Source organism: Nomascus leucogenys, chromosome 20 (assembly GCF_006542625.1).
Source record: "Nomascus leucogenys isolate Asia chromosome 20, Asia_NLE_v1, whole genome shotgun sequence".
NCBI lineage: Eukaryota > Metazoa > Chordata > Mammalia > Primates > Hylobatidae > Nomascus > Nomascus leucogenys.
This window is the reverse complement of record NC_044400.1, coordinates 38,586,660-38,609,825: the sequence shown is the minus strand read 5'-3', so window position 1 is coordinate 38,609,825 and position 23,166 is coordinate 38,586,660. Positions and strand designations below refer to the sequence as shown.

General features: G+C 40.2%; 1 protein-coding gene across 1 annotated transcript; it reads left to right on the top strand.

Moving 5' to 3' along the window:
• Positions 1–1,024: 1,024 nt before the first annotated feature.
• Positions 1,025–21,052, top strand: NIPAL1 (NIPA like domain containing 1). Its single transcript, XM_003258424.4, has 6 exons — positions 1,025–1,133; positions 10,062–10,328; positions 14,975–15,031; positions 17,863–17,953; positions 19,743–19,903; positions 20,422–21,052. Exons 1-6 carry the CDS (start codon positions 1,088–1,090, stop codon positions 21,030–21,032), a joined length of 1,233 nt encoding a protein of 410 aa, XP_003258472.2. The 5' UTR covers positions 1,025–1,087; the 3' UTR covers positions 21,033–21,052.
• Positions 21,053–23,166: the final 2,114 nt, after the last annotated feature.

Below are 23,166 nucleotides of genomic sequence, written 5' to 3'. Positions count from 1 at the left end.
CACCACCACACCTGGCTAATTTTTGTAGAGACAGGGTTTCACCATGATGCCCAGGCTAGTCTCGAACTTCTGGACTCAAGAGAGCCACTCGCCTCAGCCTCCCAAAGTGCTGTGATTACAGGCGTGAGCCACCCGGCAGCCCTGCCCACTCCTTGTTTTGTAAATACCTGCTATCAGGTCTTCCAACCTTGGTTTGGTCACTTAACCTCACTCTTTGCCTCTAATCCCTCATCTGTAAACTGAGCGTTAATAGACTGCTGTGAGATTTAATTAATACATAATGTGCCTGCATATGTATGGTATAACAAGGATATCATAAACATTAGTTATTAATAATTTGTGGGAATAGGTCTTTCCAGTTTTGGCATTGCTTTTCCCTTAAAGGTTTATTTCAAATATCCCTATGACCCAGAAAATGGGGCAGGGTAGGGGGAGTTGCCTGCTGGAGACAGAACGGGGAGTGGATGGATATAGCGGGCGTGGACGGACAGCGACAGAAGCTGATAACAGCACAGAAGGGCAAAGTCTGCTCTGCAGCCCCCAAAATAAACTTGAGCCTGGCAATCGGCGCAGAACCTCAGCGGTCAGCAGCTTCCGTGCAAAGCAACTAACATCTGAAGGCTTCCAAAAGCAGCAGGGCTCTCTCTAGCCCGGGAGACTTTTCGACCAGAGAGGAGCCAGAAGGGGGCCTCAGCGCAGCCTCCACTCCACTCAATTCCCGGAGTTACCTTGGCGGGCTCCACGCTCCGAGAGACGCCGTTGCTCTCTGAGGCGTGTCTGTGTTTCTCTAGTTCGCGGCTCCAGCAGCCGCGCCAATGGGCAGCTGCTACACCTGCCAGATACACGAGTTATCACCGGCCGCCCCCAGGCCTGCGGGGGCCCTGAGTATTTGCAAGAAGCCCCGGGCCGCGGGGCGCGGCTGGCGCTGAGGCCCCGCCTGGCCATGCCCATTGGCGGAGGCTGCCCCGGGGGCGGGGTCAGGGCGCCCCATTCCCGACCCCGCAGCCCCGCCCGCCGCGGGTGCGGGTGGAGAAGAGGCCCAGGTGAGGAGCCAGCGCCCGCGTTCCGGAAGCTCCCTCCCGGGGCCATGGGGGCACAGGTGAGGCTGCCGCCCGGAGAGCCCTGCCGAGAAGGTTTGTGTCTGGCCTGAGCCGAGGGACCTGGCAGCTGGGTGGCGAAGAGACCGGGTGGGCGGTCCCCGGATACTTGCGGAGACTGGAAAGGGGGGCTGTACCGACTCTAAACGCAGTCGTTCGTTCATTCATTCATTCAGTCAGTCGGCCGTCCAGCCAGGCGTTCAACACTTATTTATGGGTGCCTAGGCGATTCGGGCTGTGCTGGAAAACCTGAGTGGAATAAGGCAGACGGGACTCCCACTCGATTCGGGAGGCCGACCCGTGTAAATTACCGCGTGCTGCGCGTGGGACGGGGAAACTCAGGATGCTATGGGAAGAATCCCGAGTCCCTCCGAGGAGGACGTTTCCTCTGACTCAGGCTCGCTTCCAGAGTCTGCGGCCGACGTCACCCGGTGGGCAGAGGTTGTGTCTGCCTGGGGGGCCCGTGGGAGTTCTGCGCTGCGCCCTGCTCTGGCTCCCGGGGATCGGGATCGAGCACCGCGAGAGGTCGGGCGCCCGGGGCCGCGGGGGTGGGCGCTGGGCAAGTCTGGGCCGTCCGCGTCTCTCCTCTTCCTTGGAAATGAAAAGGTTTCCAAACCCACGAGCCCGTCTGACTCGCTGTGCAGTCACTCTTTGGCCGCTTAAGGCGAGAGGCGTGCTGGAGAGGAAACCGGGAACCGGGAGCACTAGTTTGCAGACTCTTCTTACTGCTTCCCACCTGAGCCCTGTGAAATCTCTGGGCGAGGCTCCTTGCCCTTCGCCAAGTGTTTGCAACACTGACGGGCTTTCTGCAGTCTCCATACAGAAGGCCCCGATAAAAGTAGGGAAGGGGGTGGGGGGGCGACCGGAAGGATGTGGATACATTGAAATGATGGTTTTCGCCGTACCAAGGGGAAAGCAGCTTTTTAATTTACCTGATAATGCAGTAAAGGGGAAGGGAGGCAGTGAAAGGCATGGTAAGAACTACTATATATATATATATATATATATATATATATACACACACACACACACGTATATAGTTCCCTTACATATATATATATGTATATATATATACACCTTTGCAAAGGTGCTCGCAGCTTCCCTGGTTTCCCCTCCTCTTGACTCTTCCAGCTTATTCCTTTTTAACAAGTGAGCTCGTCAAAACCATGCCAGCAACGAAGAGAAGGGACACCAAAACAAGAAAATGCCTGAACAATTCACAAGTTATTAAAAAAAAAAAATTTAAGGCCGCTGGATCTATAATTATTTTCTAGTCTTTTTTTCTCAAAAAGAGCAAAAACGCCTGAACAACTCACAAACTATTAAAAAACAAAAATTTAAAGGCAGCTGGATCTAGAATTATTCCCTTGTCCCTTTTTTCTCAAAAAGAGAAAAAATGCATGAACAATCCGCAAACTATTAAAAAACAAAATTTTTAGGGCAGCTGAATCTAGAATTATTTCCTAGAGAGTCAGGTTGTGTGCCCTTTTTCTAAATAATTTCTAACCCAGCAAATCTGACGGTTACTAACACACCCACCCTTGTTTACCCAAGGATCTGTAAGTAAGGAAGGTATATGAATTACACCCACTTGTTTGAGCTTCTGCAAGTTTTTCCTGCTTTGCTTATGCATTGAGTTCCAACAAGAAACATTTAAGTTCCAGGCTTAATACCTGTGATTAACCATGGTAATTAATTGTGTGAAAAGCTGGTGAGAAAGACTTAGAAATCTGAATGCACATTATTAGTAGTGGGAAGAGATTAGGCTTTGGCATCAGACAGTCTGAGCTGTAACTTAGCTTCCTTGAGCCTTTTGCCTTTTTATAAATTGGGGATCATCCCTCCAGTTTACAGTTCTGAAGAGTAGGTGCAGGTGGGATTACATATGAACTACATCACTCAGAGCTTGACATGGAGTAAACAAAGACTCCATTTTTCACTTGTTCATTCAAATAATAAGAGTCCCACGTGCCAAGCACTGGCATAGGTGCTAGGATAGAGGGATCTGCAAGACAGTCTGGTCCTAGACTGTAGGACTAGGTTCCTGCTCTCAGGCACCTTACTGTTCAGATGGCAGCTACTATGCAAGAAACAAAGTAATTTAAAAGATCATTATAATAGCAGTAATGTCTCAAGAGTGTTGGGATGTTAAGATTGGGTATTCAATGAAAGCCCCTTACGAAAGTGATATTCAAGCTGAGACCCAAATGACAAGGGATCAGTCATGAGATCTGAAGATAGAACATTCCAGTTGAACTTCCATGAAGAAAAAGTTAATTTCATACTTTGGTTTTGACTTTTTTTGTTTTTTTGAGGCAGAGTGCCACTCCGTCACCCAGGATGGCATGCAGTGGTGCAATTTCGGCTTACTGCAACCTCCATCTGGGTTCAAGCAATTCTCCTGCCTCAGCCTCTCAAGTAGCTGGGACTACAGGCACGTGCCACCATGCCCAGCTAATTTTTGTATTTTTAATACGGGTTTCACTGTGTTGACCAGGCTGGTCTTGAACTCCTGACTTCAAGTGATCCTCCTACCTTGGCATCCCAAAGTGCTGGGTTTACAGGCGTGAGCCACCCCCAACCCCACATTGGTTTTGACTTTTAAAGCTATAGATGCTTTAAAAGAGTCTCTAATCCAAAATTATCTTTAAAAGAAACAAATTCAAATATGTATGAAAGTTGTTATAAAGCTGTAATTAAGCCATATGAGGAAGTCTATTTGATTGGGAACGTATGATGGAAAGTGACTGAGAGGTTCCTTTAGATTGGGAAGGCAGGAAAGGCCTCTCTGAGTTGCTTAGTCCTCTCACTCAGAAGAAGCTAGCTATACCAGCCAGCACTCTGTTAACAAGCTCAGAAACGGCTGCTTTGTAAAAAGCTTAAGATGAGAAGGAACTTATTCTATGAAAGGAACAGAAGAAAAGGCAATAGTAGGGAATGAGGTTAGACAGCTGGAGACAGGATTCCACAAGGCCTTATAGGCTATAGTGGGAATTTTGGATTTTTTTCTGAATGAGAAGGGAAGCCCTTGTGGAGTTTTGGAAGGAGGAATGACAAGATCAGACCTACCTGTCTAAAGGTTCATTTCACCTGATCCTTCTCCCACCTACTCTTTAGCCACATCTCACCATCTCCCTTTTTGTCACCCCAGGCAACCTGGCTGACCGCAGTTTCTTCAACCCCTCAGGGTTTCTGCTTTTAGACTTAGCAGACAGGCTCTTTTGTTTAATCCTGTTTTAAAAAATATATTCCTTGATGCTGCTTTAACTACTTGCTATGGCACTCTTAACATACGTATAGTTATTTGTTTGTTAATCCTATCTCCCCCCACTGGAATCTAAGCGAGCAGGACCATTGGTGTATCCATTTTTCTATCTCCAGATTCTAGAAAATGCCCAACAGGTAGTACACCATACATATTTGTTGAATGAAGGAAAAGAAGATTAGTGTTTCACAGAGGGGTGAGAGGGAGAGTAATGCGATATGATGTCAAAGACGAGCCAGTTTCAGAGCATGAGAAGCTTTAAAGTTCAAAGTTAGTGAGGAGTTGAGATTTTGTTGTAAGTTGAGATGAAAAACCGTGACAGTGGACAGGGAGTATTAAGCCAGGGAGTGATATAACCTACTTCCCACTGGTTAGCATTTGGAGAATAAATTGTAACAGACATAAAGAGATTTCATTCAGTCATCCCTATGCTAATGTGAATAGGCAGGTATATCACATATTCTTGCTTAGGTTTCTAGGTCAGCTGAAGGTTGACTGATCTAGATGGGGCTCACCTATATGTCTCTGCTTCAGGCTACATGTCCACCTGGGTTTGGCTCCTTCGTGTGGGATGAGCTCAGATCTGCTCCATGCGTCTTCTTTTGGGTGCTGAGGCTGAAGGGACAGCAGCTCCTCAGGGAATTACAGAGATGCAAATGAGTAAACCAACCACATAAGCATCCTTGAAATCTAGCTTCATATCACTTCTGCTGACTTCCCATTGGCCACCAAATCACTTCCAGCCCAACATCAGGTGAAGCACCTTTGCCCACACTGGGAAAGGTAAGGGGCTGAATATTGAATGAATAATAATCCAAACTAGCACAGTAGAATAGATGGTGAGACACCCAACTGGAAATATCTTGCGATGATTAAAAAGGTAGTTTTATACAATCATTGACTTTCTTAAAACCAGATTTCTATTCCATGTAATAAACTGGACAATTTAAATTATTATTTAAATTTGTATTATTATTCTCTATAGGCAAATATTTGACAAATTATTTAAAGCATTTCATCCTTATATGAACATGAGTAATAAATTTCAAATGGCTTTTTCTTGTACTTTATATTTTTATTTTTCTGAAATAGAATGCTGGCTGGGAATTGGGTTACTTGGCCCTGGTTTTAGCAGTTGCATAACTTTGGCCAGTGTCACTTAATATATTGGCATCAGTTTCTTTAAAATGTCTCTCCTCTATCAGTGCCTATGAGTTTAGAACTGGTCCATCAGCAACATTTATGAGGCACCAGTATTGTAAGTAATTCTGAGAACAAACATAGGTTATGATCAGACTTTAGAATCATTGAGTCAAAGTCCCTCATTTTACAGGTGGGGAAACTGAAACCAAGAGCCATTACTCAACTTGCCCGTGATTATAGATAGTAGATCTTCATTTTTAAATGTTAAAGGTGTGTGTATGTAAGCTATTACACCTGTACATAGAAGATAAATATTAGGTTGAAACATATGAAACTACTTGTCATAGGGTTCAAATTGCTCAGTTATCATCAATTTCATATAGTTCAACATAATATAAGAACATTAGGAGTACTGTTTGTAGGACCTGTAAATTACTTAAATATCAACCAACTATAAAACAGAAAAATTAGTTGTGTGATAGTTATGCAGTGGAATTCTCTAGAACAGTGGGGGAAAAACAAATACTGCAGCCTCATGCATCATGTTTTGATGAATCTCAAAAACAAGTCACCAAAGAACAAATTCTTTATCATTACACTTTCATAGGTGCAAAAAGAGGCAAAAACATTTTCAAGATATATGGAGAAAATCTTTTTTATAAGCAAAAGAATGTTAAAGAGAAAATCAGGATAGTTACTAACTCTGAGGGGTGATGCTTTATTTCTTAAACTGGCTGGTTGATACATTGGTATATATATATATATTTTATAATATATATTTCCTAAATATTCGTTACTCTGTATTTAGAAAAATAACATCAAAGAAGAAATACATGTTCTTGGCTAGCAAGAGTATACCTTGGTACAGTCACTTTCGAGGACTATTGATAGTGTCTGTTAAAAATGAAACATAATGAATGTAGTAGATGTTCTCTTTCTGTGGAATAAAGTCTGGATTAAACTCCCTGGAAAATTACTGTGCTTACTTGCATCTTGATAAGCCAATTGTGACTTGAGATGTCTTTGATTCCTTTAAAACACTCCAAATTCCCTGCCCACACACCCTCCATTACCCATCTCTCCCCTTCTCCCATAGGCCACTCCACATCCACTAACCCATCCTTTCTTTCCTCTTTCAGTCATATCTGCCGTAGGCTCTCTCCCTAACATGTTCCCAAAGCATAAAACAATGTAAGTCCTAAGGTCAGTAACCAGACAAGATTTTTATTATTTTTCCTGCCATAAAACTTGGAGCATTCATGCCTGCCAGTTACAATGAGAACTTGCAAAATGCAACAGTGATCATTTGATCTCTCTTATGACCCTCTGCTCCCACACCCCCTACAATGTCAGAAACATTCTGCTGTATCAACAGCTTAGAAGGAATATTGTTTCACTGGAATGAGATCCACCCACACTGATTTCAGAGACAAAGTTTTGGAGTGGTTATGTTAACTGCATAGTAAATGACATGAATGCAGCCATGGAATTCACTGGTAAGTCAGGTCCGATGTTTTCTTAGGAATTAACGTAATCAAAATTCATACAAAAATTTACTTAATCAGGCTGGGCGCGGCGGCTCACGCTTGTAATCCCAGCACTTTGGGAGGCCAAGGCAGGTGGATCACGAGGTCAGGAGATCGAGACCACGGTGAAACCCCGTCTCTACTAAAAATACAAAAAAAATTAGCCGGGCGTGGTGGCGGGCGCCTGTAGTCCCAGCTACTCAGGAGGCTGAGGCAGGAGAATGGCGTAAACCCAGGAGGCGGAGCTTGCAGTGAGCCGAGATCGCGCCACTGCACTCCAGCCTGGGCGACAGAGCGAGACTCCATCTCAAAAAAAAAAAAAAAAAAAAATTTACTTAATCACTTTCCCTTCTCGGGGCTTAGATGAGATAAACATCGTGTGGAACAAGATTGCTAAGGGCTAGCTTGCTTGAAAATTTGCAGCATCAGCCTGGCCAACGTAGTGAGAGCCCATCTCTACAAAAAAAACTTAAAAATTAGCTGGGCATGGTGTTGCATGCCTGTGGTTCCAGCTACTTGGGAGGCTGAGGTGGGAGGATCATTTAAACCCAGGAGGTCAAGGTTGCAGTGAGCCGTGATGACACCACTGCACTATAGCCTGGGTGACAGAGTGAGACCCTGTCTCAGAAAAAAAACAAATGAAAATTTGCAGCAGTTAGGATATTTAGTTTTGGCTTTGAGTTTATTCTGGATTTCTGTTTCTTTGTTTTGTTTTTTTGTTTGGTTTTGTTTTTGTGGCGATCTCGCTATATTGCCCAGGCTGGTCTTGAACTCCGGTGCTCAAGCAAACCTCCAGCCTCTGCCTCCTAAGTGCTGGGATTACAAGGGTGAGCCACCATGTCCAACTATTCTGGATTTCTGAAACAAAGTTGGATCATTTTCAAATTACAGAGATAAATGAAATAATAGTCATGAAAACCTTGAATTCCATTATTTTATTATTTTCTAGACCTGAACTTCATGGCTGTTTCTTAACTGTGCGTGTGGTAAAATTCATGTGGCTTCATGAAGCTTTGCCAGAGGTACATAGGTCCACTTACGGAAGTCTTGTTGCTAAACATCATTTGATCAAACTGCCTTTTGTTGCTTATATGCCTTCTTAAGATTTTTGAAATGTAAAACTTCTCTAAAAATTGAATTACAAAACTCTTTCTGATTAATTTTCCTTTACCCTCTTTTGTTTAGGGTAATTCATAATGGGAGAATTTGCCACTTTTAAAGGAAAAAAGATGGGAAGACAGAACATCTTGTCACAATGTCACCTTGTTGGTGTCTTTTCAAGTGGAGAACAGATTATAAAAAGTTTCTTACATAGTGTAAAAGTCTTCATTTTGTGTTTTAGTGTTTAGCCTCAAAATTCCAAGACATTTATAATAGTGGACTTGGTTCAGGGGATTTACATGCTTCTTTGAATCTCATTTTTTAAAAAGCCTAATGATATTTGAATTCATTTTTTATTAGATTCTATTTTCTTTAGGAGAAAGTGGATTAATAGACCTGAAAAATCAGGGAAAGTGGTACAGAAAACTAAACCCACTTTTTTTTTTTTTTTTTTTTGAGACGGAATCTCGCTCTGTCGCCCAGGCTGGAGTGCAGTGGCGCAATCTCGGCTCACTGCAAGCTCCGCCTCCCGGGTTCACGCCATTCTCCTGCCTCAGCCTCTCCGAGTAGCTGGGACTACAGGTGCCCGCCACCACGTCCGGCTAATTTTTTTGTATTTTTAGTAGAGACGGGGTTTCACCGTGGTCTCGATCTCCTGACCTCGTGATCCGCCCACCTCGGCCTCCCAAAGTGCTGGGATTACAAGCGTGAGCCACTGCGCCCGGCCTAAACCCACTTTTAAAACGTTTTCTGAAATATATAACTCTTCATATCCACCAAATGACTCATACCCCACCAAATGACTCATACCCCACCAAATGAATTAGACAGATTTCTTCTTTTTTTTTTTTTTTTGGAGATAGTCTCGTTCTGTCACCCAGGCTGGAGTGCAGTGGTGCGATCTCAACTCACTGCAACCACCTCCCGGGTTCAAGTGATTCTCCTGCCTTCACCTCCAGAGTAGCTGGGACTATAGGCACACACCACCATGCCCGTGCCCCGCTAATTTTTGTATTTTTAGTAGAGATGGGGTTTCACCATGTTGGCCAGGCTGATCTCAAACTCCTGATCTCAAGTGATCCACCCACCTTGGCTGCCCAAAGTGCCGGGATTACAGCCATAACACCCAGCCAGTTTCTTTTTTCTTTTTTTCTTTTTTGAGACAGGGTCTTGCTCTGTTACCTAGGCTGGAGTGCAGTGGTGTGATCGCAGCTCGCTGCAGCCTCATCCTCCTGGGCTCAAGTGATCTTCCCACCTCAGCCTCCCAAGTAGCTTGGACCACAGACGTGCGCCACCACGCCCGGTTAATTTTTCAATTTTTTTATGTAGATGGGGTTTCACTATGTTGCCCAGGCTGGTCTCAAACTCCTGGGATCAAGCAATCCTCCCACCTTGGCCTCCCAAAATGCTGGGATTACAGGTGTGAGCTACCATGCCCAGCAAACAGATTTCTCGCAATGTGATTTCTGGACTGAGGTTGCTATGCTTTCTCCCCACATTCAGGCCCCACAAGCCCTGCTTTCCAGTAGCCAGGCTGATAATGCAGAGTGAAGTGGGTGTGATGGGCTGTGTTGAACTGTTGAGCACAAGCCAGGTCTGAACAGCTATTGGCTGCTCCATCAAGTTGCTGATTCACCAGAACAAAGATACAAGTGTTCCCAGATCAAATTTATAGGGGGAATCCAGGCTTTCATGTGAAATTGCTCATTTTTAAATGATGACAGCTAAACATTTTAAAATCATTTTTAAAAATCTGTGCAGGCCAAATCGACAATGTCTATAGGCCTGTGGGCCACCTGTTAGGACTTCCCTGCATGTAGTAAAATGTTTCAGTACCATCCACTCAAGGCTGTGTTTCCTGCAGAAAGCCAGTGAGCATCAATACCTCTCCCTTTCATTCCTGACATTGTCTTCTTCCCTTTTTTCCAGGATATGTGCTGTCTCTGGTCTGTCCAAACTCCTCCCAGGCTTGGTGTGAGATCAAAAATGTTTCACAGCTGCTGGCTTCTCCTGTGCTCTACACGGACCTGAATTCCAGCATAAACAACTTGAACATTTCAGCAAGTGTAGAAAACAAATACAGTCTTTATGTGGGCTTGGTACTGGCCGTAAGCTCAAGTATTTTTATTGGCTCCAGCTTCATACTGAAAAAGAAGGGCCTCTTGCAACTGGCCAGCAAGGGCGTTACTAGAGCTGGTAAGAAACACATGCAACTAATGAATTGCAGTTTCTAACTGCAGAAATGATCCTGTTGTAAGGCCACATCTCAATAGTACTCTTATAAACTTGCTTGTGTAATTATAGTTATTGATTTTTTTTCCATATGGATGTTAGAAAAATACTTAGGTCTTTGATTGAAATGAATAGAAAACTCGTGGTTAATGAAGGGATAGCCAGGCAGACCTACTCAGCATCTTAAGTGTCACTATAAATAGCAGCCTAATTCCATTGTTATCCATTTATTGATTTAATAAATATCTATTAGGTGCCAAACACTGCTAGGGAAGGTTCCTGTTCTTGAGAATCTACTATGAATAAGCAAGTAAACCTATCAGCAATAAAAAAGAATACATGTACAACTAAAAATTATCCTAGGCTACAGTAATAATAACTCACTGGCTCGGTTTATCTTAATCTCTATCTTCTTGATGGAGTCAGCTGTGTCTCCCAGTCTCTGATCTCTGCCCCCTCTCCAACTTCTTCTTGCTTTTCTCCCTGTCACCTACTTTTCTCTTGTTCCTGGAATACATCTGGTTCTGTCCCACCCCCAGGTCCTTTCCCATTGCGTGGAACTTTTCTCCCTGCCCTTCATTCAGCTGAGTCATTCTTCAGACTTCAGTGGGAGTAGCATCACCTCAGGCCTTGACCATCCTCTCACAGCAGGTCTCCCCACCCCACCCCCGTTATTCTCTGTCATTGCACTAATAGTTTCCCTCACCGTACCTAGGATAATTTTTAGTTGTACATGTATTCTTTATTGTTGCTGATAGGTTTACTTGCTTATTCATAGTAGATTCTCAAGAACAGGAACCTTCCCTAGCAGTATTTGGCCCCTAATAGCTATTTATTAAATTAATAAATGGATAACAATAGAATTAGGCTGCTATTTATAGTGACACTTAAGATGCTACGTAGGTCTACCTGACTATCCCTTCATTAACCATGAGTTTTCTATTCATTTTCATCAAGTATACTATAAGATCTAAGCATTTTTCCATATGGAAAAAAATCAATGATTATAAATTACACAAGCAAGTTTATAAAAGAGTACTATTGAGATGAGATTTATACTATCAGAAAAGAAAACATATGCTGTATTAAAACAATTTGATACTGGCATTAAAGCAGACAAAATCGTAAAAGATAATTTAAAACTTATAAGTGGATCCAAGTATATATAACAATTGAATTTGTTATTTTAAAAAGTGACATTTCAAAACTGTGGAGAAAGGACAAATCATTCAAAGTATTGAGACAATTGGGAAAAATTAGAGGAGAAAAACGTGAAAGTTCTACTTCACACCATTCAGCAAAATATATTCCAGATAGGTTAGCATTTAATTTAAAAATAAAATAATTTTTTTTTTTTTTTGAGACGGAGCTTTGCTCTGTCGGCCAGGCTGGAGTGCAATGGCATGATCTCGGCTCACTGCAACCTCCACCTCCCAGGTTCAAGCAATTTTACTGCCTCAGCCTCCCAAGTAGCTGGGATTACAGGCATGTACCATCACGCCCAGCTAATTTTGTACTTTTAGTAGAGATGGGGTTTCACCATGTTGGCCAGGCTGGTCTCAAACTCCTAACCTCAGATGATCCGCCCACCTCGGCCTCCCAAAGTACTGGGATTACAGGTGTGAGCCACTGTGCCCGGCCAAAAAATGAAATAATTTAAAAAAAAAAAAAGGCTTTTCTAAGCATAAAGATAAAGAATTTATTTTATATAAAGGAAGAGATTATCTAGATTGACAAAAAAAATCCTATATGGAAACACTTTAACTGAAACTAAAAAGCAAATGATATATTGGGGGGAATATGATGAAATATGTGACAAAGTATAGTTTCATACTATATAAAAAGTGACTGCAGTCAATAAGTAAAAAGGTTGGTACCCTAACAGAAAATAGACATGGCATATAAACAAGAAACAAACGAAATAAGAAATGCAAATGACCAATAAACGTACGTAAGTAAATATTGTTTCACTAGTACCCAAAGAGATAGCAACTAGACAATAGTCAGGTCCAGGGTTGTAATATAATTCCAAGTGAGTTATTTGCCAATTTCTTAAGAAGAAAGTCCTAAATAAGCACAGTTAACTACTTTGTCTTCATAGCTTATATATCCTGTTTAATTATAACAAAATCAATTAGGTCAAATGCAGAGGGCTAAGTATATTAAAATTGATGAGAAAACTCCATTTTCTGTAGTAAATATAACGACATAAAGTCACAGATTAGAGTAGTAGGAAGATAACCATTGGAATACCTTAAAAGCATTTTGTCCTTTTCAGTAGATGAAACGGAAACTTGATTTCAGCATGTCAAGGTAGAGAATAAGCAGAGTGCATCTGCCTGATGCTTATTATTCTCTCATTGACTGATCCAAACTCTCAAAAGCTCTTATGTCAGCCATCTTCTTCCCTTTACAGTCCTCATTTGTATCAATGTAATTTGCTATTTATGTTTTCTGTTTTTAATTTTAACCATAGCTGAAATGAAGTATTTATGTCCACACCTCTGACTGACATAAATACGGTGAACCTGGTGATTAAATAAAATTTCCTACAAATTAAGAAAAACTTATGATTTGTGGAAAAACAAAGGGGTGACATGGAAACATCACACAGAAAGTTTTAAGCAATCCTAAGCAAAAAGAACAGAGCTGGAGGTATCACAGTATCTTCAAATTATACTATAAGGCTATCATAACCAAAACAGCATGGTACTGGTATAAAAATACACACATAGATCAGTGGAACAGAATAGAGAACCCAGAAATAAAGCCACATACCTACAGCCAAGTGATCTTTGACAAAGTTGAAAATACTATACGCTAGGGAAAGGCTACCCTGTTCAACAAATGGTGCAAGGAAAATTGTAGAACCATATATAGAAGAATGAAACTGGACCTTATATCTGACCATATACAAAAACCTACTCAAGATGGATTAAAAACTGAAATGTAAAACCTGAAACTATAAAAGCCCTAGAAGAAAACCTAGGAAAAACTTTTCTGGACATTGGCCTAGGCAAAGAATTTGTGACTAAGTCCTCAAAAGGAAATGCAACAAAAACAAAAATAGACAAATGTGACCTAAAGTAAAAAGCTTCTGCAGAGCAAGAAAAATAATCAGCAGGGTAAAAAGACAGCCTGCAGAATAGGAGAAAATACTTGCAAGCTAAGCATCTGACAAAGGTCTAATACCCAGAATCTACAAGGAACTCAGACAAGAAAAAAACAAACCCATGAAAAGGTGGGTAAAGGATATGAACATACATTTTTCAAAAGACATGCAAGCGACCAACAAATATATGAAAAAATGCTCAGTGTCACTAATCACCAGAGAAATGCAAATTAAGACCACAATGAGATACCATCTTACACTAGTCAGAATGGCTATTATTAACAAGTCAAAAAACAACAAATGTTGGCAAGAATGCAGAGAAAAGGGAATGCTTATACTCTGTTGGTGGGGTTGTAAGTTAGTACAACCACTGTGGAAAACAATATGGAGATCTCTCAGAGAACTAAAAATAGAACTGCTCTTCAATGCAGCAGTCCCACTACTGGGTATCTACTTTAATGAAAAGAAATCATTTTATGAAAAGACACTTGCACTCAAATGTTTATCACACCACTATTCACAACACCGAAGTCATGAAGTCAACTTAAGTGCCCATCGACAGAGGACTGGATAAAAAAAATGTGGTATAATTATATACACACACCATAGAATACTACTTAGCTGTTAGAGAAATGAAATCATATCTTTTGCAGTAACATGGACGGAACTGGAGGCCGTTATCCTAAGTGCAGTGACTCAGAAACAGAAAATCAAAAGCTGCACGTTCTCACTTACAAGTGGGAGCTAAACCGTGGGTACACATGCACATTCAAAGTGGAATAATGGACATTAGAGATTCCAAAAGGTGGGAGGGTAAAAAGGTAGAAGCAGGTGAGGGATGAAATACTACCTGTTGGGTTCCATGTTCACTATTCAGGTGATAGATACACTAAAGGCCAGACTTTACAGTAGATTTATGTAACACAACTATACTTGTACCCCTGAATCTATTTTAAAAATCAGGAAAAATAAAACAAAAATGAACTCTTGATTCATAAAAGAATAAAATGGGTGACAGAAAAATGCAGATTGAAATGATATACCATTTTAAGACTATCAAATTTGCAAAGTTTTTTAAAAAATTGACATAACTTTTTTGGAGGGCAATTTGGTAATACATGTAAAGTTCTTTAAAAAATGCATTTCCTCCTACCCAACAATTACGCTTCTAGGAATTTATTGTGGAGAAATAACCATTCCAGTGTTGCAAAGGTAAATGTGTAGGGAGGTTTGTGAGAGCATTATATTTATAACAGAAACATGGAAAAAAATCTAAATGCAATTAATCCGTTAGGGGATTTGTTAAATCATTGTAAATTGGGGGGAAAAAAGCTTTAGAAGAGCTTTGGAAATGACCAAGTAAATAAGCTAAGAGACTTTAGATTTACTGACTTAACTTTTCTAACCATAATCAAGTACGCTTCCTAGAAGTCAATTCTTCAAACCTTCCTCCAGTGTAGAACCCATTTTTTGTTAATTTTTACTTTTTGTATTTTAGGACAAGGTGGACATTCTTACCTGAAGGAATGGCTCTGGTGGGTAGGATTGCTGTCAAGTAAGTTTTTAGTACTGAGAATACTGTTTATTTGTAAGATAGTAAATAGATTACATGAAATTTTTCATAATTGGTTAATCTTCCTGTCAAGAATGGAACAAGGATGGAATTTAAGTCTAAAAATCTTTGTGTTAGTATAATATATTGTCCTATATATACTATTATATATAAATAAATTAATTTTTACTCTTATTTCCCACCCCCTGTGCTCTCACTACCGTCCTGGAATGCAAGGGAAAAAGTTGACCTTTGAAATATTATATTTTGACCACAGACTTCTTGTATTTTCTTCACCATAACCATAGAGAAAAGTACTTTTCTTTCATATTTTCCCACCTCCTAATTTGAACCTGTGACTACTGTAGCTGCATATTTTCTCAAGAAAGAGTACAGTTTCCTCACCAGGACAACACGGATAAGTGAAAGGCTTCTGTGGCTGCTTGGTGCTGAATAAATGGAGAAGAAATGAGGGATGTCAGCGCTCTCCTTCCTCCCAGACCTGCTGTGAGGATTAAACGAGACTTTATAGGATCTGAAAGCACTTTCTAAATGCTAATGTGATGTCCAAATAGAAGGCAGTGTTCATCTCTCTCAGCCACTTTTGCTGACTTCAGTCTCCCCACTAAGTGAAATTTCTTAAATCCCAAAGCGGAGGCTCCCCTCAAAAAGGGCATCATAAATTCCCTCTGTAGCCAGGAGTCTTAAAGCTTCCCTGAATTTCCCCAAACGAAGCAACACATTTCAGTATTTTTAAGATCCTGTTATGAGAAGGAACTGGGTACCTTTTCTTTAATAAATGGTGGAATCTAAAAGGATGATTAATAAAAAGAATTTAAATATGTATAGCCCCTTCAGTTTTTGTTTATTGTTTTTGTTTTGTTTTGTTTTGTTTTGTTTTGTTTTGTTTTGTTTTGTTTTGTTTTGTGATGGAGTCCTGCCCTGTGGCCCAGGCTGGAGTGCACTGGCACGATCTCGGCTCACTGCAGCTTCCGTCTCCCAGGTTCAAGCGATTCTCCTGCTGCAGCCTCCCAAGTACCTGGGATTACAGGCGCACACCACCACACCCAGCTAATTTTTGTATTTTTAGTAGAGATGAGGTCTCACCATGTTGGCCAGGCTGGTCTCGAACTCCTGACCTCAGGTCACCCACGTCGGCCTTCGGAAGTGCTGTGATTACAGGCGTGAGCTACCACGCCTGGCCACCGCTTCAGTTTTTAGGGTGCTTTTACATCCATTTTCTTTATTTGAATAAAAATTGACAAGGGCTGTCTGGGAAGATTCCAGATAGGTATTTGGATCATTCTCTTTTTCTGTCTTACTTGCATCTCCCCACCCTCTACCCATACTTTATAATGAAAATATAAGGAGAATATTATGTGACTACATTTGCAATTTTGTTTTCACCATGTAAAAAAAGTTTATGTCAGTATTGGAGAGAGAAAAGCATACATTAGAGATTAAGTAAGTGACATACATACAGTACTTTAATCATGAAGTCGATGTTTTCCTGGAAAGCTATCTATAAAGATAAAACTATAAATAATATAAAGTATCCAAGGAAACCTTAATATTCCAAGAAAACTGCCACGGTTTTTTTTAGACAGAGTCTCGCTCTTGTCATCCAGGCTGGAGTGCAGTGGCGTGATCTCATTTCACTGCAACCTCCGCCTCCCAGATTCAAGCGGTTCTCCTGCCTCAGCCTCCAGAGTAGCTGGGATTAAAAACACTTGCCACCACACCCGGTTAATTTTTGTATTTTTAGTAGAGATGGGGTTTCACCATGTTGGCCAGGCTGATCTCGAACTCCTGACCTCAAGTGATCTGCTCCCCTCTGCCTCCCAAAGTGCTGGGATTACAGGCATGAGTCACCATGCCCGGCCTTGCCATGATTCTTTTGATGAGAGCAATGTCTTAATTATTCTGTTCTGTAAGTTTGGATTTGTTTAATGATGTTTTCCTAACGGTGAATACTCTTATAGATTTGGGGGGATGTAGCATAGCAGCCAGACAAAGGGAAAAAGAAAAAATCATGCTGGTGTTCCTTTCTCTCTCTACAATAAGCATTTGCTTGGTGTAGCTGCCAGCATGAAATACTACATTCTGTGGGCAAGTTTCCAACCGTGTTCTGTGAGAATAACTTGGCCCCAGTACAAGAGCCCAGCTCTTGAAGGGATTTCTCTCACTCTAGAAGTTGTTTATAGCACACTATATCATGCAAGTCTAGAGTTCCTCAGATAAGAAAAAGATTACATTCAGGAGCATATCATGACTTTAAAACAGCTGCCTGGATCTCGTGAAGCTACTGAGATACTGTTACTTGCTTGTAGATCACTTACAATAGATATCTAACTTCATGGGCCTATAACAGGTATTTCTGGCTATTCCCTACCTACACACCAGATTTAACCATTCTAGTTTTCCAAGCTGGTTTTGGTTTCTGTGGGTAGCCTACAAAACTTTAGGTATTCTTGAGCAAGTGAAATAATTCTCTGCTTACTACAAAGCTACCTCTACTAGATTTCATCAAAATCACCAAATATGTCTTCAATATTGAAGTAGCTAAAAATTTCTATTGAAAGCCATTTAAAATGAGTACTCATCTGTCACCACTTTTTGCATCTTTTGAGTTTGTATCACCTGGTATTACAGTTTGTCTGTGTCTCTTAATATTAATTATCTCCTACCCGCTATAAAACACGTTACATCATTCTTTTTAGTTAGATCTTCCCATGTATTTGGGTTAAAAGTCCACTGCTTTGCGTGAGTCGTTTGTTTTTCTCTTCTGACAAGTAAGCCCATTTTTTATATCAATATCTCTGCTTGCTTTCTAGTGGGAGCAGGAGAGGCTGCAAATTTTGCTGCTTATGCTTTTGCACCTGCCACCTTGGTCACCCCTCTGGGTGCTCTGAGTGTTCTCATAAGGTATGTGAGCAACAGGGAACTTGGCTTCTGTAGGTATTTTAAGACCAAGATAAACTTAAACCATAAGAAACATACGGCTATGGATATCTAAAAACAAACACACAAATCTAGACCAACCTGGGTTCTAAAAGTCTAGATGAACCCAAATTATTTCTGAGGCTCCTGGGAAGCTTTGGACAAGTCACTCAGCCTCAGTTTACTCATTCATAAAGTGAGAATAATACTTTTTCTTGCCTGAAATGACAAAAATAACTTTAGAAGACTATAAAATAACAGTAGAAATAGGAAATAGACTGTCACATTATTATTTTAAAAACCTCAGACACAGTGAGTTTGATTTCCTACTAACATAAATGTGTTTTACATTTGTAACAATGCAATGAAGCATGGAAGATTTTTTAAATCTCTCATCAGAACAAGTTGCCAGAGTCCTGTCAATTCTTTTTCTCATCATAGTGGTTAGTGACCATAGTTATCAGAGGACTTTTACAAGCATGGTGTTTTGGTTAAATTTTAACTCTCACTAAAATTCTTGCATTGTTTGCTGGATACTTCTATTTGGAGACCCTGTAGTTTTAATAGTGGAAACAGGAATAATTTTCCTATTTCATGGAATGTGGATCTAATTTTTCTGAGTTTATTATGATCCCAAATGAATGTGTTTAATAAGCATATACATTTTTGTCTGTTCTTTTCGTCTTTTTCTTTTCTATTCATTATCAACCTCTTGTAGAAAACTTATGATTGAGCCTACTAAATTCTTTTATCTTCTTTATAGGATTGTTATGAGAATTAAGTGAGTTAATACACCTAAAGCACTTCAAACACTTGTCTATGCAATGAATAGCTAGCAGTAATAGTAGTAATAGTATCTTCACTAAGGCTGCAGTCCTAAAAGTGGCCACACGAGGGCAACTCTAGGAAAGTACCTGGTAATTTATCATAATCTTGAGGACAGATGGGCACTTAATTGCCTTCATGGGGATGCCAGGGCATTAGAGGAAGGAGGCTGGCTTGCAGAAACCACAGCAACTGAAGCATTGGCAGTACCGGATAGGTCTGAGTATCAGAGCAGTAACAGGTGGTAAGGAAGTATTTTGATATTTTGAAAGTCTATATCAAGCTTCTCCAACCCATGGCCCATGGGCTGCATGTGGCCCAGGACAGCTTTGAATGTGGTCCAACGTAAATTTGTAAACTGTCTTAAAACATTATGAGTTTTTTCGTGATTTTTTTTTCTTTAGCTCATTAGCTATCATTACTGTTAGTGTCTATTATGTGTTGCCCAAGACAATTCTTCCAGTGCGGTCTAGGGAAGCCAAAAGATTGGATACCCCTGGTCCGTTTGATTGTAGTGGTGTGAACTAGCTGATTATTAGCCTTGAGCAGAGTAATTTTTCTTGAGGAATGTATCTTTCTTTGAAACATCCATGGGCATACGTATTCTAAATGTATCATGCCAGTAAGATATAAAAGATATTCTGTTTTGCTTGGCTTTACAGGAAAAGATGGGTAAATTGAACATGACGAGTAGAACCTCTTGTAAGATTACTGGAAGATTATGAGATATATAATATTGTAGCTCTTTAGATATAAAAACAATGAAGCATATTTGATTTCCCATCATTTCTGAGTTTCAAACCAATCTAGGGTTTTCAGTGTCATATAGCATATTCCAGTCAGCTCACTGGGATACATGGTGGCATGTACCACGGTGTGACTTCTGAGCTGCCATGAGATCAAAAGGTAATTGAACTATAGTGATTTTTAATTTTTTCTCTCCCAACAGTGCAATATTATCTTCCTACTTTTTAAACGAGCACTTGAACATTCATGGGAAAATAGGCTGCATATTAAGTATATTGGGGTCAACTGTGATGGTTATCCATTCCCCAAAGGAAGAGGAGGTCACATCTTTGCATGAAATGGAAATGAAATTGAGAGACCCAGGTCTGTGATTCAACCTAAAGCACCACTCAAATTCTGCTCCACTTTCTCTCCTCACCAAATAGTATCTGTAATAATATTGTAGTAAGCTTTCTACATTGTGGGCCGCATTGTGGGTTGTGAGACACAGTGAGGTTGGATTATTATTTCTCCTGAAAAGATGGCAGAACTTATTTTTGTGTTCATGCTTCCCCTCTTACACAATGAAAGGGAGAGATGGGGATGGTAGAGACAAAAGATATATATTCAAAATCAAATCTTTGCCACTTTCTTCCTCTGAAAATAAAAAGTTAATCTGATAATATTTGCCCTAGCTCATAGTGGTATTGGTGAGATTTAAATGATGTTTGTGAAAATCCTTTGTAAAATATTGAGAACTACGCAATAGAATGTCGTTTTTAATTTGATCTCACTTCTATTTCTAAAATACCTATGCTCTTAAACTCATGACTAACAAGATTTCAGAAAGGTATGATCCTGTGAGCATTTTCTAAAGTCAAATTCTTTTCTCCTCCTAACAGGATTTATTTCCTTTGCTGTGATCATAACTGTGATCTCTTTGGTGCTGATTTTGATTGTGGCTCCCAAAAAAGGACAGACCAATATATTGGTTTATATTTCAATCTGTTCCTTGATTGGAGCGTTTTCAGTTTCTTCTGTCAAAGGCCTGGGAATTGCCATCAAGGAGCTGATAGCGTGGAAGCCAGTTTACAAACATCCCCTGGTCTTTGTTTTGCTGGCTGTACTTGTACTTTCAGTAACTACACAGATTAACTATCTCAACAAGGCACTGGACACCTTTAATACCTCTCTTGTGACACCCATTTATTATGTTTTCTTCACATCCATGGTAGTGACTTGCTCTGCCGTCTTATTCCAAGAGTGGTATGGCATGACAGCTGGAGATATCATTGGGACCCTGAGTGGATTCTTCACTATTATCATTGGCATCTTCCTTCTACATGCTTTTAAAAATACTGACATTACTTGGAGTGAGCTTACATCCACTGCTAAGAAAGAAGCCGTCTCTCTGAATGTCAGTGAAAACAATTATGTTTTACTAGAGAACTTGGAGTGCCCAGCCCCGGGATACAATGATGACGTCACCTTGTTTAGTAGAACTGATGACTGAAGTGTCTAGAAACACTGAGTTTTAACCAGTATGAGACACACGAAGAGGAAAACGAATGCTTGCTTCTTGGAAGAACTGCCAGGAAAGTTAGCATTTTTACAGTTCTAACTAATTTAGATGTGAGGCCAAGTAAAAATGCCATTTTTTTGGCCATCGAATTTGAAAATCAAATTGATTAGCCTCCAGAATTTCTACAAACTTTGAAATACTCTCTAAGGATCAAAGAAGTCAAAGAGCTATGTGTGTCTCAGAATAATGTCCTTCTTCTGGTCACAATATCTTTGTCTCTGCCAGGTGGCTCTTCATTTCTTTGGTGGCTATTTTTAGACTTACAGTCATTCACCAATATACAGTTAGCAGTGTTCTGATAGACGCAGTATCAGTCATATTCTCCATTGAGTCATAATTTCAAATTATTAAAACTGAGAAGAGAGGCCAGGCACGGTGGTGCACACCTGTAATCCTAGCAGTTTGGGAGGCCAAGGCGGGCAGATCACTTGAGCTCAGGAATTCGAGACCACCCTGGGCCACAAGGCGAGACCCTGTCTCTACAAAAAATACAAAAATTAGCCAGGCGTGGTGGCGCATGCCTGTAGTCCCAGCCACCTGGGAGGCTGAGGTGGGAGGATCGCTTGAGTCTGCGAGGCTGGGGCTGCCGTGAGCCCAGATTGCACCACTGCGCTCCAGCCTGGGTGACAAAGCAAGGCCCTGTCTCAAAAAAGAAGAAGAGAAAGGGCCAGGGACTTTTGCTTTAAAAAACTTTTTTTAAAACTGAGAAGTGAGATCACGGGTGCTTTGTTCTTCCTTCTGCACCTCCTTCTTAAACTAGATAGCTAATTAGTTATTTTAAGAAAAAAGAAATTTTTTTTAAAAAGCCTGCTTTATTTGTTAGTGGGCTAGAATACACAAGACACACCCACCCATGAAGAGTTTATGAATTGTAACTTATTGACATATCACAGGAATTTACTACCAGTTAAAGAAGGAGAACGGAGGAAGAGAAAAATACTTCAGATAAAGGAAAAAGTTTTCTTCTCACGAAAACACAGACACGTGATTGTTTTCACAGGTTCCATTAATTAACTCAGGTCTGGAAGACATAGGACAAAATGGAGTTTCTGAAAAGTCCAGGTGAATTCAGCTTTGGAGTCACTTATGTTCATTTTTTTTTCCCTTTCTTTTACTATTATCCTAAAGGTTTTTTTTTTTTGTTGATATAGAGATTTTTGTAAAAGATTGCTACATTATTTCAGGATTATATCCTACATTTCAATTGCTCTCAAATGTTTTATCCCTAAAGAGTGAGTTTTCCACAGACTGGAAGCAACTAGAAAAATCTTTGTGAAAAATCTGAACAAATTATCATAATGGCTGTCTTGAAATTTTGCACTTTCACCCTTATTAAGGAAATTATAATTAGTTACTAACCTTTAAAAATAGGTATATTCTAATAGGATAGAAAGTTAACTTCCTGGCAAACAAAATACTAAGATCTCAGGGGCTACTGCAGGAAAATACCTTTTTTGCACATTAAAATGTTTATAAAATTTTCCTCTCATTTCAAATGCATGGCAGGAATAACATTTTTGGTGGTCTTTAATGTGATGCACAGATTTACTGTCACTTACTGATTTTATGGAAAATAAATTGGCTATCTTATTTTTATACTAATCTTATTTTTCTCAAAACAAAAATCCTAACCAAAAAGTTGTCATTAAAAAAAAAAATTCAGGTTGACTGAATGTTTTTCTGCTCTAACCTTAAATGCTATTAGGTTTGGCTTTTGTTTCTAAGCTAGTTGAAGACTACCCGAGGTAATAATGGTAAACTTTATTATTCAGAATTCAATTAAACTGACTTCAGCATTTCTGCAGTTCTATTGAACAATGACTGATGTTCACAATGACAACCTACCTGAGATGGCTGCAAGGCCCTAATGTTCCATTATACATTATAGTCTTTTCAGCATAGTTTAGTGTTGAGTGCGATTCTAATGCATCCTATGTTTTTGAAAATCGATAATCCATGGAAGGTCCATGGGTTGATACCTCAGGTCAAAAATGTGTTTACTCTGTTGATTGCTGTTTCACTTTACTTGTATATCAGATATATAAGCTATGAACACAAGTTTGTA

Coding starts and splice junctions, on each gene's coding strand:
- NIPAL1 (XM_003258424.4), top strand. CDS start 1,088: ATGGGGGCACAGGTGAGGCTGCCGCCCGGAGAGCCCTGCCGAGAAG. Junction 10,329..14,974: donor CAAGGGCGTTACTAGAGCTG/GTAAGAAACACA, acceptor TTTGTATTTTAG/GACAAGGTGGACATTCTTAC. Junction 19,904..20,421: donor AATGAAATTGAGAGACCCAG/GTCTGTGATTCA, acceptor TCCTCCTAACAG/GATTTATTTCCTTTGCTGTG.